At 38.0% G+C, this 17,494-nt stretch overlaps 1 protein-coding gene across 1 annotated transcript in view; it reads right to left on the reverse strand.

The window, feature by feature from the left end:
• The window catches only part of zormin (spectrin and immunoglobulin domain-containing protein zormin), a 71,852-nt gene extending 55,619 nt beyond the window's left edge, over positions 1–16,233 (reverse strand). The window contains exons 1-4 of the mRNA XM_017615628.1: positions 16,120–16,233; positions 15,004–15,126; positions 13,609–14,916; positions 13,204–13,545 (exon numbers count right to left, since the gene is read on the reverse strand). Coding sequence (XP_017471117.1) covers positions 13,204–13,545; positions 13,609–14,916; positions 15,004–15,126; positions 16,120–16,233 — 1,887 coding nt within the window. The remainder of the gene's footprint in view (positions 1–13,203; positions 13,546–13,608; positions 14,917–15,003; positions 15,127–16,119) is intronic.
• Between the last annotated feature and the right edge of the window lie 1,261 nt (positions 16,234–17,494).

Genomic DNA, 17,494 nt, shown 5'->3' on the forward strand with positions numbered 1-17,494 from the left:
TGTTAACGTATATTTCAAAAGCATTCTGTTTATTCCGGCTGTGAAATGGGATTATCCGGAATGTATAAAGAAACGCAGCCATTATAAATTTTTGGCTAAAAAATATTGAGCCTCTTATTGTGGAACAACAGTTTTGATTGAATTCTCATTTTGACGTTTATCGATAGATTAATTTTTTTCATTGATTGAATTAGTTAGCAAAACAATCACCCACAAATCGGAGAATAATTGGCTAATAGACCGCATTTATCGAACGAATCCAAAACGGGCGGGGAGTCATAACACCGAAACAGGGTGGGGTGATTCTCACTGTTACCCCATAACGTAGCTGCCGATAATCTGCTCCGAAAACGTTGAGAACATTGGCGATAAAATATCGGTCTGAGTTTACCAAGAAAACATAAATACCACAATTCGGGTTTCCCTCCCTTAATGGAACGACTCTAACATTGTATTCAAAGAGTCAGCCTGCTCAAGGGCGCTGCGGCACGGCCATAGTAATATTCTTGGAAAGCTTATCGAATCAGGGAAACAATCAGATTATATACCTCCAATGACAGATTTCCGGAAAAACTTGCAGGTGAAGTTTCCGTAAAGATGGGATTGCAGTAGGGGCCGGATAGTCGAGGAGAATTCCACTAAAATCTATACTGACGGTCCAAAATGGATTGCGGTGTGGGTGCAGGGGTGTTCTCTGAAACGCTGAATGTCTCCCTCGTTTCGATTACCTAACTTTGTTAGCATCTTCCAAGCGGAAGTACTGGACATCGAAGGGACCTGTAAAGCAATAGAGAGGAACTGCGTTTGTGTACGAAAATCGTACAATTTCTCAGAAAGTCAAGCGGCACTTCTGACACTTTCCACACCGGTAACAAATTTCAAAACAGCCAGAGATTTCAAAAGTGCGTTAAGCTCGGCGGCCGAGTTAATAGAAATCACTCTCATCTGTGTTCCCGGTCATAGGAACATACACGGAAATGAAGAGGGCTGATGAGTTGGCTAAGGTCGGAGTATCTTTTGATGAATCTGAAGCAGATACTATAAATTGTCCACTTGGACTCATCAAAAGTGAACTGCATCTGCAATTTACACGCATGGCTGATACACGTTGGAACAACCTTCGAACCTGCAAAACTGCAAGGAACATATGGCCGCATTATGACAAGCCAAAGACAGAAGAACTTCTCAAGAGGTCGAGCCACGATAACGGGACATTGGCCCATTGGTGAACATGCAGCTAAAATGGGCCTTCCGTACAACTCTCGGTGCCGTAGATGTAAATTTGAGCGAAATAAAGAAACGGTCCTACGCTATTTTGTGAGTGCCTAGCATTGGCACGAATAAGACAGAACACACTCGGGAGTTTTTCCATCCAAAATCTTGAGAAATCCAAATGAAAGGTGCAACAGCTCCATTAGTAAGACGTGGGGGATAGACTCCAGAATTATATATGTATGTACATGACGGTAGGTATAAAAACACCCTGGAGCCCTAGAAAATATCGCTGTAAGAATGTTTACGTTGCAGGAAATTTATTTACATTGCCCCAAGAATTATTTCTGGATGAACCACTTAAGATTGTAAAAGCAACAGTGTGCACAATATAGTATTGTACTAAATACTTACGTATTTGCATACATTGGTAATATTCTGGGAATTAATTTACAATCGCATATATGTCTGTAAATTAGGGTGGTCCAAAAAAGCATGTGCATAATTAAAGTCGTAATTTTTATGCTCTCACCCCCTAGGGTTGTTCTATACCGAAAAATATACCTTTTTTTATGTTGAAAAAAAAAAATATATATACATACATATATTTAGAGGTCGCTCAAGGCGCTTAAAGTTGTCCATGTATTTTTTATGGGGAAAAAACTAATTTGTGTAGAAATGGTATAGAATTCTTGAAAATAAATATTTTTCGCGCGGAAAACTCTGGTTCTCTTCAGGAGATTCCCAATAATAATACACAATTATTTATTTAACCATTTTTTCATAGCACCTATATTTTGTAGGTCCGCCGAAAACAGCCAGAAAATGCCAGAAAATGCATTGGGGGGATAAATACAAAATCTTTGGTATTAAAAAATGTTTAAATAAACAATCGTGTAATGTTATTGGCAGTCTCCTGAAGAAAAACAGAGTTTTCCGATAGAAAAATATTGTGTTTTGAAGAATTCTACACCATTTCTAAGAAAAGTTGTTTTTCCCCATATAAAATACAGGGACAACTTTGAGCGCTTTGAGCGACCTCTAATTATTTTTGGAATTCAAAATAAAAAATAGGGGTATATTTTTTCCGATATGGAACAATCCAAGTGGGTGAGAGCATTAAAATTCCGACCTTACTTATTTTGGAGCACCCTAATGTGCATATGTATCTCCTGCACAAGCCCGTCAATGTAAAAACCATTTCGCTCAGTTTTTCGCAAGCATTTTCCCGCATTTCAACACATTCATCCAGACGTCTGTGGCCCGATGTGAAGTTAAAGGCTACTACTCTACAGGATTGTGCTTATTTTTAGAAACACTTTTATTGCTGCTGTTTCTATAGAAAGTTAGCATCTTTTTGCGTTTGTTCATATGTATGTACATGTTTCTTCATTTTCCTATAAATATATTCTTGTACAGATTCAGCGAGTGCGTTTGCATGCGTCTCGAAGTGGTTAAATCTCTTCAACTCAGTGAAACTCTTTGAATAGCTTCATCCTCTGTGCAGTGCAACGCTGCAATTTCTCGGCATAATTGTTTACTTTCACAATTTGTAAGCGTGCACATGTTGTATCTACATAAGTATGTACATTTCTCCGAATCCATTTTCACTCTTTTATTTTTAAAGAGCGTGAAGTGGAACACCCATTAATTTGGCTGTGTATGATTTTAAAAATCTTGTAACACTTGCGTAGATGCATACATATATTCATATGCTAACTTGCTCAAGAGTTTATAATTTGATCACTAATCCAGAAACTAGTTACCATCAGACCAACCTCAAATGTGGGCTTAGGGTGGATATCAAGGCGAGGATGTTTTCTGTGGTTTGATGTAAGGAGCCGGCGTCAAAGCGATTTAACCATTTAACCTACACTGGATTATCCTCACGTTTAATAAACAGAAGTACAAGTAAATTTTAAAGTTATACTTACACTGCCGGAACAAAGTATTGGCACAACAAATTTTTTACAATATATGCAACAATTTTCATTCTAATATTTTTCCGCTAATTTCGTATAAAAATATGGGGTATTCTACAACAAAAAACATAAAAATAGAATTCCTAAACTTTGTACAAAACTCGCCAAAATTCAGCAAATTTTCGTGAAAATTTTCAACTTTTTAATTAGATTTTAGAGTTTTTGGGTATGCAGATTTGTAGCCCAATGAGTTGTTATATAATAAAGTGCAAGTTTAATGTAGCAAGGAATTACCGTTGATTTTTGGAAATTTTTTTTTCACGCAGTCTCTTCCATACAAAAAATTTTTTCGAAAATACTTTATATGGAAAAAATGCAAAACAGCTTTAACAAAAAAAATTCTCAAAAGCGCGGTTTTTGACTAACTCCGAACTTGCATTTTTTTTACTAGAATTTAATGGGCTGTAAAACTGCATACTCAAAAAAATTCTAAAAAATCTGATAAAAAGTAGAAAATATTAATGAAAATTTGCTGAATTTTCGCGAGTTTTGCACAAAGCTTAGGAATTATATTTTTATGTTATTTTTTCGTTGAATGAACCATATTTTTATACAAAATTGGCGGAAAAATATTAGAATAAAAATTGTTGTATATATTGTGAAAACTTTGCTGTGCCAATACTTTGTTCCGGCAGTGTAAGTGCAAACAAAATTATCCTCGAAGTGAAATCTACTTTTTACTACTGAATCACAAAACGTATTGCTAACAGATCTCTTGCACCAATTTGCCTTTCCACCACCAACTTTAATTGCTGGGAAAGCACATAATTACGTGAGTACGTTCTGTTCAAAATATACTTATGTTTGGCCAACATGTCTCTAAGTGAAATTAATTTTCCTGTCATATTGAAATTAATTACAAATGAGTTGAATGTAGCAAGTGCTTTTGCTGTCTTCATGACACACTACTCTCAGCACGCTTTTTACTTCATTGTACACTGTGAGAATTTTTTGAACTGAACGATTTTTTGAATTTGAACGATTTGATTTACAAAATATCAATTACTACTACAATACCATTTTAACAGATCTAGTACAAAGTACAGAAGTCTTAGGCAGTGTTTGTTAGACGAGCTACGGAGATAAAAAAATATGCACTTAAGAAACTGCTTGACGATGCGGATGCAAATTATTAGGGCGGCGTTTATAGGGTGGTGTTGGAATGAATAAATCGCACCTTTCAAGTAAAGTGTCCAGTTCTGCTCAAGGAAATAGTAACTATAATTTCGAATGTAACAGTCGACGAGATCATACGCATCGGACAGATATTTTGTGAAACAAAGCATAAATAAGCTAAAATACAAAGAAGCATAAATTCAAATAACGAAGTTACTTTGGATAAGATACACTTTAATGATATTGAAAAAATTGGTACAACTTTCTTTCTAAGTAAATTGGTTTGCTTCCCGAAGCATTGATACATCCTTTGTGAGGCCCAGTAATCAGCGGTTGGGCGAACGTTCCAAAAGCTGCTTTTTAATCGCTTGTTTTGCATGGAAAACATTCAGACAAGTTCCCCAAAGCGATGTCAAGGAAGATGCACATCCCGCCGTATTCACATGCGTTCGTTTCGAAGAAGAGCGGCCCAGAAGTAATGCAATAATAGTGAAAACTTCAAACGCCAAAAAAATAATAAACGAGATGCTGAAGGACCAGAATATCTAGAATACAGTATGTAACGCCATTAGAAAAATACAGCAGAAATTGCGGCAAATTGAGACGATAAGGCGGGATGCAGACCGACAGCAATAGACAGCTTAGTCATCAGCAGCGATGACTAAGTCGCCGTACAGTTCGATGCAGGTTCCAGTTGTACGCTGAGTTTGGGACCTGCCACGTAAAAACCATGGTCCGTGGTCCACGGATGAGACAATTTTCTTTTGACGACGGCCACGGAAAACAGTTAAAGAACTACGATTTGAGGGCATGCAACTGGAATGGCGGACACTTAATGGGACGGGTGCCTCTGCCCGGCTGGTTGATGTCATCGTAAGGACAAAATCTGACATCATCGCCATCCAAAAATTTCGTTTGACGGGAAAGTCAAAAACTGTCTGGTGCTTTGCGACATCTACGACGGCTATCATGTTAAGTAGCGCAAACTCGCGTTTGGAATGGTGGTTAGAGAGCTCCTGTCGCCGAGTACTTTCGTTTATCCCAGCTGGCGAACGTCTCTCCAAAATCCGCTTTCAAGCAAGATTTTTTCCTGATTTTGATCAATCGCGCCCACGCTCTGATGACAGATCCGAAGACCTCTTCTATGAGCGATTCTCGATTTCCGAGAGGCAAGGAAGGGATATTTTTCGCCGGGTGGTAATATAGAACCCTAGGTTCAAGTAAAATAAAATCCATCAAGCTACCTAAGTGACTTTTTCCAAATCCAAAGCCAAGAAACCAAATCGATTCTTTCGTGATATGTAGATATATCGAAGGCACACATGTAATGGTTTGGACGTTCGTAAGATTCGTGGACCAAACAGCGACTCAAACCACTACTTGTTGCACGCCACTGTTCAGCTAAATATATACGACGCAGGGGAAGCTCAATGTTTAAAAGTTACAACCACAACATACTGGGAGAAATGTCATTCCATTGTATTCAAAAATTATATCGTCTAAGGAGCCACGCTTCGATCGGACGCAGAGCGTTCTATGTGGGTTCGATATGGGGAAGCTAAGAGAGAATCCGGGCATTTTTGCGTAATAAAAAGAAAGAGGCCGAAACATACAGTGGGTAAATGAGCTTAAAATACGATAATAAAAATGTCCGAAACGTTCATCGACTTAGTATTGGTTTCAAGACCAGGGTGGATTGCCGTAATAAAAACCGATGTCTTGAGCGTTCTGAATTTATGAAGAGAACATTTGCCTACCCTATTTCTTGGTAACAGGACTGACAGTAGTGGAGAGGAAGAGCCCGAATAAAGAACAAAGCTGCAGGACCTGACGGTCTACAAGCTGAGCTATCCAAGGACGGTGGTGATGAGTGGAAGAGGTGCATGCTAGGCTTGGGGAGCTTTTAAACTAAAAAGTGAAAGAGCCAGCTCTTGTAATTGAACTAGTTCATTAGTTCGTTCATTACAATGAACTGAAATTTTCTGTGCCAACACTCCAATGAAAATGGAAATGTAATTTTAACAATTTTATGACATCTCGATTTTCGTTGTAAGGGTATAAAGAAACCGCTGATCGGAATTCGCGAATTTCAGGGAATTTCCCATACTTGAGATAAGTTGTCCGGATGTTTTGTTTAACAAAAGACTTTCGCTTTCAGATGCCAAAGCGAATCGCAATTTGATCGCATTTCGAAGGCAAAATTTAAGAAAAGAAAATGAAATGCAGGCACCGCCGAGTTTCCATAAGCACTGTTGATAGCTCTCATGGAAATTCGAGTCACCATAAGAAAGCCAAACATAGAAAAAGGACGGTCGACTAGTTTGTTTGTTTTTTACTTTACAGATTAATTCAATCTTTGGTATCTATTTATAAGTTATAAAACATACATTTTTCTTGTTCTGTAAGTCAGTTGCTACTACCGAACTCGTGAAATTAGGTGAACTATAGTTCAATAAGATGAACAAACTAAGACTCAGAGGAGCTAGTTCTTTAAGCTGAACGAACTAGAAGTGAACTAATCTTTAAAGTGAACTAAAAAGTCCTACTCCAGTGCATGCATTAGCTCGTACGCAGAAAAGGGTCAAATTAACAAAATCCACAAGAAAGGCAACCCCGCTATACGGGCGGGGATGAGCCTTCTAATGACCGGTTGTATGGATTTATCGAGCGACTTTAAACATGGCAAATCCACCTTAGACCAGGAATACGCAATACGCCAAATATGGGAAAATACCGGCGAGAAAGGATAGACCTTCACCATCTACTTATTTGCGGATTTCAAAGCCGCTTTCGACAGCAGTAAGAGGAGTTGCCTATTCGCCATAATGTCTGAATTCGGTATCCCCGGGAAACTGATGTGGCTATGTAAAATAACGTTGAGCAATACGATGAGCTCCATCAGAATTGGGAAAGACCTCTCCGAGCCGTTTGCTACCAAACGGGGCTACAGAGGGGGAGACTCCCTTTCATCTGATTTCTTTAATCTGATGTAGTAGAAGATAATAATAAGCTCTACAAAACTGAACCAATTGTGAACAATTTACTATAAGAGCATGCAATTGCTGGCATATGCCGATGACATCGATATCATCGGTAACAAGGACCACTAAGCCCTTTTATGCTTCTGGTTGTCAACGAGGATATCCTTTCATAACAAAAAAACACTCAGAGCATTCGCGCTTTGGAACCCACGCCACTGTTTACGGTTGTAATTTCGAGAGAGTAGAGAATTTCGTTTTCTTGGGAACAAGCATTAACATCAACAATAATGTCAACATGGAAATCCAAGCAGTAGCACTCTTGACAACAAGTGCTACTTTGGACTGAGTAGGTAATTAAGAAGTAAGGTCCTCTCTCGACGTACGACAATCACTCATCGTACCGCAGACGATGGAACGATGAGCTGCATGAGCTTTAGAATGACATGTACTGCGATTCCGCTGGCTTGGCCATGTCGTTCGAATTGACACCGGCGTTTCAGCTCTGAAAGTATTCAAATCGCATCCCACAGGTGTTAGTAGAGGAATAGGGAGGCCCCACTGCAATTGAAAAGACTAAGTGGAGAAGTACTTGGCTTCACTTGACATTTCCAATTGGCGTCAGTTGGCACAGAAGAGAAACGCCTGGCGTGCTTTGCTGAACTCGGCCAAAATCGCTTAGGCGGTTACAGCGCCAAAAAAGAAGAAGAAGTTGTGACAGAGAAATTCTGAGTTAAAATTTGAATTTAGTGCGTTGAAATCTATTAGAAATAGCTGGCTTTATTTCAGATAAATCAAAAGTTGATAATTTGCTCAGTAGTGTAATTAATGATTATAGCGCCGCGCAGTGGTGCAAAAAACATGGCGTGAACATGTTGATTTTATGTAGAAAAATTATAGAACAAAATCTGCGTTTGCATGCTGCAACTATTATATACTTGAAATTAATTCCCATACAAAAAAGACTATTAAACATTTCATTTCATTTGTTACTAATAAAATTTTTAACGCAAATAATTTTTGTGAAATTGGCGGTATAATCTCCCAACGGCAAAAAATATTTAATCGTGTCAAAATGGAGAAAATATCGTTTTGTAGAAAAATTAATTATGTAAATAATTTCAGGTGGAAGTACGAAGCTGCGACTAATCACTTTCGCATTATCGATTATTTTTGTTTTTTTATTAAGATTGATCAAATGCGGGAGTACACGGCGTATGAGTAACAAAATTTCCTGTACATATTTCATACAGCAAAAAATTATTGGGTTGTTCACACTTGCCTGGTTATCTGGTTAAAAATTGTTATGCGGTTCTGTGTGTTATTGTTGTAAACTTAATAAAAAAATACAACCACTTAACCAGATAACCTAATAACCAAGCATGTGTGGACAACCCATATTTAATTTAATAATCGATTACGAGAAAGTGATTAGTTGGAGCGTGGTACCCATTACAATGCAAAAGCTTTACTCGGCAGTTGGTGTAGAGTTTACTCCATATTATTCAAAAGACATATGCATAAATTATGTTTCTATCCTTTAACCCTTTTATGACATCCTTGGCACAGATGTATCAATTCGAATTTTGAAAACGGATTTTTGGTATTATTTATGCATCTACAAAGCTGAAAGTTTATTAATGCTTCATACAGTGTGTCCAGTATATGCTCATACTCACTTGTCAATAAAATATATTAAAATAAACCTAGTAAACTGGATTAAATTTTATTTTAAATGCCGTATGAAAATATTACTTTAACGATGACATAGTAAATATATATCGTCGTTTAAAGTACAAAAATGCAAAACTCTGTATCAAGAAAATGCAAAACCACGTATGTGAGGTTGCATAAATTATAAAAACACTCATATTTCTAAATGGTTCTCTGTTTTATAAAGCAATCGCATTTCTGGCTAGAATATTTCAGAACGAATAGATAAGGATTGAGCCAAGAGTTTGTGTGAGCAAATCCAATTTGTGGCAGAAAATGACAGTTACGCGGTTTTGCAGAATGACGATGCGCGGATATGTGTTATATTGGCGCATAAGTTCTCTTTATGTCGTTATGACGGACAAACTTTCCACAACTTAAAAAAAAAAAAAATGATTCATTCTCAAGAAGGAATGGCCCAAATTTCACCTGACTGTATTCCGTTGAACTTTTTTATTTAGGGTTATAATCTGCAGAATCTTAGGGATTACAAATAGGGATTTTAAAGCAGCTGTCCTCTACTTGTAGGAGAATATACCAATGGACCTGCTGCGTGACGAATGAAACAGTTTTGAAAAGAGACTTAAGGTACGACCGTACACATAGTGCGGAAAAGTATTCTTTGGATGGATTCTTATGGAGAATACCATGGTGCGGCATACCCAGCGGAACCATTTCGTACTATATTTTTAACGTGAAGAAATTGATTTCGAATTGTGAGTGAATATTCACATGCATTTTATTCAAGAAGAAAATTTTATGTATGTATATAAACATAACATTTGACAAGAATTTGGCAAGAAAAGAAAAAATAAAAGGCATTAGCATTTGCCGGTTTTGACACAAATAAATTAAAAATTTTGCAGCGAAGTGTTGTGCCGCTACAGTTTCAATGCGATATACCAAAAAGTAACACGCCGTGTCGCGTAGTGCCGCTGCAGTGTCGCGTCGCTTAGTGTGGTCGTACCTTTAAGCTTGTTGTGGCAAACAAAGGCCATTTAATAGACTAACTGCCTTTTAAATCAAATCTTTAAACTCAAAATTATAATTTGAAACCGTTTAAACTTTTCTAAATATAGCTTTTAAAAACTACTTTGTTCTTGTATGAACATTTACTGGACCCACTGTACATTTAAGAATGAATTTATGAATTTTCTTAAATCTTTGTATAACTCGTCATGTGGGCATTTAAGAATGAATTAATGTTATTTTGGATGTCGTTGCATCAAATACTAGTAGTATTAAAAGGCATATGCGACGTTCCATGTCAACCGGAACAGAGCTGCATATGTATTTATGTACATTCAAAAATTGACAAATGTTCAAGAGCTGGAAATGTTTGTACACTTTCGCTTTTTTAAAAACAGTGTGGCCAAATTTGAAAAATTTAATATAGTGGCGTTATCAAACTCACGAGCCGACAAATAATATCATTAATAAAATTTACAAAACCTTACAAATTAAATGAAAGGACACTGTTTTATTCTTTTTTGGAATCGCTGAATACAAATCACGTGTCAAATTTTAAAATATCAAAATGGCTGATTGATCGAAAATGGAGGGCGATTATTTCAAAATTAAAAATTTTTCCTCGCAACTTGAGTTTCGGGGTTTTCGGGATTGCTTAACTCAAAGCGAGTTTAGGATTTTAAAAATTCTTAATGGGCTATCCATATTGGATCTACCATTTATAATGGAAAAATTCAAATCGAATACAAAAAAAAAAAAAATTCAATACGTACATGGCGTATGAGTTTCTTATATGTGATGAGAATGTTATATATTTAGCAACAGACGTTTTCGGAGACATAACAAGGAAATTGAACTTTATTTACAACAAAGTAAAACCCATTTGTTGTGCGTTAATTGTGTAGAGAAAATTGGCTAGCGAATATTAGTTTACTTGACGAAGAAAAGCCTCGCCAAGTCAACCGATCAAAATAGAGGCAGACCAAAAAAATCTATAGACGAGTGCTTGGCAAAAAAAGGAAACTGACAGATACTTCTGAAACTATTGCTTTGGGTCTATAGGGGCTTTGGCGCTTGGTTCTGGATTTTGGTTTATCAAATAATATAATATCGCCCTAGTCATTATCATCATTGTGGCACCCTGTATTTATATTTATTTTAAAGCGTTAGTTGTTGCGACGCTAGATTTTTTAGGTATGCAGTTTTGTAGTTCATTAAATTTTAGTAAACAAAGTGCAAGTTTGTAGTAGCAAGAAGTTGCCGTTGATTTTTGGCAATTATTTGTTCATGCATTTTCTTCCATACAAATAATGTTGGAAATTTTTTTTTTGTATGGAGAAAATGAGAAACACCTTCAAAAAAAGAAAAATGCGAAAAAATTTTAACTTCGTTAAAATAAAACTGATTTGGCTACAAAACTGCATACCTAGAATGTTCCAAAAAAAAATCGTATTATATAGTTCAAACTTTTAATATAACTTGGTAGAATTTCGCTAATTTTTGTACAAAGTTTAAAATTTTGACTTACATGATTTTCGTTAGATAACGAGCTACAGTCTCATGAAAAGGAATAATAAAAATAAATAAACGAAAGGTATATGCTATGGTGGGGAGCAGTGGGAACCATAGACACGATATAATTTTTGAAAATAGAAATGACATCAAACTCAGGGCTGCCAACTTGGCTCAAACCGTGCCATTTTCGGCCCAATTTTACTTCAAATGGCACTTAATTTTTCAATTTGGCACAAAGTACCAAAATGGCACTTTTGAAATATAATAATTTGTCAATAAAGTTTTGTGAAATCCTTTGCATGTACTTCTTTTTCTCAACAAAAATTTTCTAATTCTATACTGTATACAACTGGTTTATCTTACTAGACACTGGACTTTTTTTAGGAACGTGTTTCCAATTTTAATGCAAAATGGGAAAAACTAAAAAGAATGGCACCTTTTTTGGTACTTTTATTTTTTTATTTGGCACATTTTGACACTTTCACCTACCAAGATCCTTTTAGGATTCATAAGGGAAGACGAAGGTATATTGGCCACACTGTGTTGGGAACTCTCTCTCTTTAAGAGATACAAAAGATCTTACAAGTCTCGGTGTCTAACTAACTAAATAGCGAAAGAATGCTTAAATTTCTCTCCCCTATTTATATTTTCGCCACTGTATACGGAATAATTCAAAAGATAACTAGGATAACATTTCACTAAGTTCAAATTATCCTCTAGAAACGAAAAATGTTCGTCTACCCATAGTAGAAAATATTCGTTTACTTAACTTTAGTGTAAACGAACCGTTGAAAGTTTCCTTTTTTATGCAATTTTTTTAAATTATGTTGTATGTATGTAATTATTTATGTATGAATATAAAGTGATTTTTCAAACAAAATTAATTATTTAAGCAGTTAGTATCAATTTTATAGCTAAGTGATATAAATTAAGTTGCGAATGAAACAAGCAATATAATAAATTGTTCATGCATCTGATTATACACATACATATGTAGGGGATTCACAGGGTGCAATAAGATCTGATTATACAGGGTGTCCTAAACCACCCCTCCGCCCCTACAAAATTAAAGGGAACAATTTTTTTTTAATGGAAAAAGTCAAAAATATTACCTACCAAATTAGGGGCGCTCTATCTTTTGGTGGCTTCACCGACTTCTGGCTCCGACCGAAAATTCATTTTTTTTAATTAGACATACATGTTTCTACTACGAATTCGAATTCTGAGGATAAAAGTACTTAAGTTTCGTTTGAAACTTTTTTCTTGGAAGTGCATATTTCAGAGGAACATTTCACTCAATTCTAAATAACGGAATAATTCGTATGGGTGGTCTAGGACACCCTGTATATATTCTATCCCGGTAGTGTACATACAAATCCCCTAGAAGCATTTTAACGTTGAAAAAATTTTTAAGGCATACCCCGCTTGTGCGAATCTGTCGCAGCTAAAAATACAGCAAGGCCTACTATAAGTTATAAAAACGCAGTCAGACATTTATGCGGTGCAGATTTGTTCCGACGGAATAGCTAAAGTGTGCGGATACCTTAAGCCATTATGATCCTAAACACGTCTTGTGAGTCCCCTAATATTACATATGTGTGCATTTAGACCGGAGAATTACATTCACATACTTAGGAATAAACAAACCTAATTATACATAAGTATACCTAGTTTATTTAAATAATAAAAAACTACTATTAAAAAAAGGGTATACACACTTTCAAGTTGACAAATCGCATTCCAAAACTCTTTAAATCAGCGTAATCGTCACGTATATGTTTCCAATTTTCCTGCAGGAACTGTAGCTTCTGCTCGTCTGGCGTCTGTTTTAGCTGTTTATCCAAATTATCCAGCTGACTAGCGAGCTCATTCGCTTTCTCGAAAAATTCAATTAGCATCGAAACGCAATCGACACGTTTCAGCACCAAATCCTTAAGCTCAATCCAATGCTTGTGAAGCGCCTCAGCCTTCGAGTCTACATCGTAACGTTGCTGCGGACTCAACGATTCTAGATGCGCCTTAATGGATTCGAGCAGAAGATTTATTAGTTCCCCCTTGATCTGAAATCATAAAATATTTTCATTTAGTTTAAAATTGCCAGATGTGTAAGTGATTAAACTCACCTCCAGATCCTGCATGAGCTCGTGGTGCTGCAGCAAAAATTGTTTGCTCTGTTGTAGCGTGCTACCCATATCGACATGCTGCTGCAAATACAATTGCCCCGAAGACATCAACCAATTGAGTAAATCATTGTATTGGGCGAGAAAGTCCGAAAGCGCTTTCTGTACACGCTGATGATCCTCGTTGCTTGTCGAACATACGCTTTCGATATAGGTTTTACGGTTTTCGATCTCGTCAAGCACTCGCTTCACACCTTGCGTCTCCGGTTGCGTGCGCCCCACCTCGTCCAGTATACTATAGCCGAGTCGCAGTGGCTCCTCGGTGAAGCTGCGTACATCACGCGCTACCTTCGCGTACATTGCAAAACTTTCTGGCGAATTTGGTGGCAGTCGCACATTCGCCAACTCCACTTCAAGTTTCTCCAACACGCTCAACGTATTCTCGGCTTTGGCGAAGAAATCACGCGATTGCTGCAGCCAATGTTCACGTTGATCTACCAGGTCCAGGTGTTCCGTGCACGCGCTAAGCACATTGTATGCGCGTGCACACGCCTCATCGCCAGTAAAGGTACCCGACGCCTGCAGTTTCTCTTTGGCGCGTGTGATTTTGAGTGCGCGATCTCGCAGTTGTAGCGCCACTTGTTTCCATTCGCGATAGTTGTGCAGCGCATTATTCGCCGTATGCTCGCACTCGCCCAAACTAAAGAGACTGTCGATTTCGTTGCGCTGCTGTCGTAATGCCGTCTCTACCTCGTCTAGCTCACGGCCGAGCAGCGCCAATGTAAGGCAGTGTTCTAGCTGTGTTTTGCGCGTCTGCCACGCGCTCTCCAGCGCATTGCGTCTATCGTGTAACGCCTCCAGCCACTGTTGCACTTGATGAACGGCGCGTGTGGCATCTCGTTTGATATGTTCGGGCCGCGTGTCTAACGATTCGAGGTCGACGAGTTCTTTTAGCTGTGACAACAGCTCATTGCCATCTTTCAGCGCTGCCATAACCGCGGTGAGCATATCGATGCGCAGCTGTTTGAATTTGTTCAGGAACTCTTGCACCGCTGCCACTTCGATAGGCAGCATTGTGTCGATGCAGGCGACTTCCAACTGATCCATGCGGCGCTGACACTGCACCATCTTTTCGTGAAATTGTGTGGCAAGGTGGAGTATATGTTGACGGTCGTGCAGGAGATGCAGGATATCTTGCCAAATAATATTAAGCGTATCGGCCATGGCATTGACTAGTTCCGAACTGATGCGCTTGCTAGCGAGCAGTTTGTCCGCTTTTTGCACGAATTCGTCCATTGGGCCGGGTAGGTTCTAAGAGGAAACAAAGAGGAAAGAAAGGGTGAGCAGAACAAATTTGTATGTGTAAGATTATGTTTGTTTTCCAAATTAATGGCGTACCTGTATATTCCTAAGAGTCTCATCGTGATCCCTCTGCAAGCGTACGGACTCATCGAGATTCGTGCCTAGTGTTGTGATCTTTGGCTCTAATTCTACTACCTTAATATATAATTTGTCCGGACTCTGAAAGAAAGATTTTGTGTGTGGAGTTTATAGTCGTGAGTACACTGAGGTTTGAAATGTTTTTATCGTACAATTTTGAGGTCAGGAGGAATACGTGGAGATTGAAGAGGATTCGATGCAAAAGAAATGGGGTTAGGAGAGTGTCTACGCTACAAATAAAATTATGTATGCCGAACAACAAAGCACATCATTTTTTATGACCAGTATTGATAAAGAATAGAAAATTCAGAAACGCTTCAAAATGCTAGTGAATTGAAGGCAACAAAAACTGAAACGAGTCGACTCGTCGTGATGAAAATGTCGCTAAATATGAGAAATAGATAGTACATACATAATTCAGAATACTGTACATATATGAGGTCTAAATCTATTGCCGATAAAGGGATTCTAAAGAAAAGTATTTTCCAATAACAGTAGGCAATGGCAATGGATTTGGAAGTATTCCGAGGCGATTGTGAAAGAGGCCAAGGTTTACCTGACCAGTTTCAATCGTACCATTTGCGATCCCAGCGCCCTGATTGCCACTTGGCTATCAGAGCAGATATTTAACCTCCTAGTCGACAAAAAGTTAGTTCGTAGCCAATCGGCTGCCTCTTTTATAGCGCCACCTCTGCCTGAAAGACGCTGCAGAAATGCGGCAGTCTAAACATAAGCTTTACTGAGAGTTCCTGACAGTAGAAACCTCCTCCAACTCTTCCGTTAAGCTTCGATACGTGCGAGAAGATGTTTATTGGACCTCTACACCAGAGACGGTCATTCTCCCTTCCACCCTGTGGAGGGATATGCGTGGAGAAAGATCACTCCTTAACACACACGGCGTGACGAAGACAACGATTAACATCTTCTGTGATAGTCAGGCGACCATCAAATCAATGAATGCTGCAATGCTAAGTTCAAAGGTTGCACAGGAATGCCTGGCAACTCTAAATTACATTAGCGACGGTGCTAAAGTTAGCCTCATATGGGCTCCGGCTAGCCAGAAAAGGTATCAACCTTCCACTGTGTAAGAAACAGAAGTACAACTGGCATACCTGTGGCAACCTGCAAATTAATTATTAGAAATAGCATTATCCAAGAGGCCAATTGGTCATCGTTAGATGAGGGCATTTTGTAGAACAGCTAGGCTAATAAGGCCGTAAATTGATAAGAAAAAACAGAAGAACTGCTCAGCTTCCAAAAGGAGGACATTTTGATGGCCATGGCCTGTTTAACCGGTCATTGACTATTTGGTAGGCATCCTTCGAGATTAGGAGTATTCTTCTATGAATTTTGTAGAAGTTGCAGAGATGAGGAAGATGAAGAAACCGTCGATCATATCTTTTCCAGTTACCCAGCTTTAGCTAAGAGCAGAGCCGGCTTTTTAGGTAAGCAAGTCTTACTCTCTCTCCCGCAACTATACGGTGAAGGAATAAAAGCAGTTCTACGCTTCATAAGAGCTTCAAAATGGATGCCATAAAATACAGACAACGAGGTTTCTATGCTTCACAGTTGTATCAAAATGGACCCTCAGGGTCTAAGTGATAATGTCGTTTGGACTGACTGCCATATTAACGTAGCCAAACCTGAATCACCATATCCTTCTTTAGGCAACCTCCAGAAATTATTTGGGGAAGTGAAAGTATTTTTGATTGAAATTGCTGAAGGGGGGTATTGAATATAAGCCCTCTATATGTACACATGTAAATTGTACCTTAAATTCTGTATTTTTGTAATGCTAAGGTCAACTCCGAATTACAGCGGACGACGGCAAAGCGATCAATGGTAAGTGAATGAAATCCGTCAGAGTAAACACAATTGCGGCGCACAAGGGCTGCCGTCGGTTGTAATTTTCTGTTGAAAATTATCACTAAAATTAAAAAATTTTCGGTTCGTGCGTGTACATATGTAGATTTGCTGGAAATAAAAATGGACGGAAACATTGCCAAACTTGTGAAAATATTAAAAACTACTGCAATCAGCACTCAATCAATATTGCTCCGTCCCCGCTGGGCGGTAAAAATATTAATAAATTTGAATCAACCGACAAACGTCGGCGGTAAAAACGCTGCCGCACAGTGCCGCGAAGGTGGACAAAAATACAAAAATCGACTGTCTTGAAACTTAGATGTTTTGATGTCAAGTTACAGCTAAATCTCCAACTAAGAGAAGTTCATAAGTTATTTTGTGATAAAAACAACTTTCAGCCTCACACACCCCCTCAAAGTACACCTATTTTCTACATACCATTTCATTTCGGCGATTCGCACATAAAAGTGGTCGCAGTTAAAAATTTGTTAAAAATACATTTTTATTCCTAGCAAGATCAACTTTTGCACTTTGATAAAGATATATGCGACAAACCAAAAAATGTATGGTTCATGGAAAAAAA

Source organism: Rhagoletis zephyria, unplaced genomic scaffold (assembly GCF_001687245.7).
Source record: "Rhagoletis zephyria isolate East Lansing unplaced genomic scaffold, Rhagoletis_zephyria_1.1 Rzeph_scaffold_01044, whole genome shotgun sequence".
Taxonomy (NCBI): Eukaryota; Metazoa; Arthropoda; class Insecta; order Diptera; family Tephritidae; genus Rhagoletis; species Rhagoletis zephyria.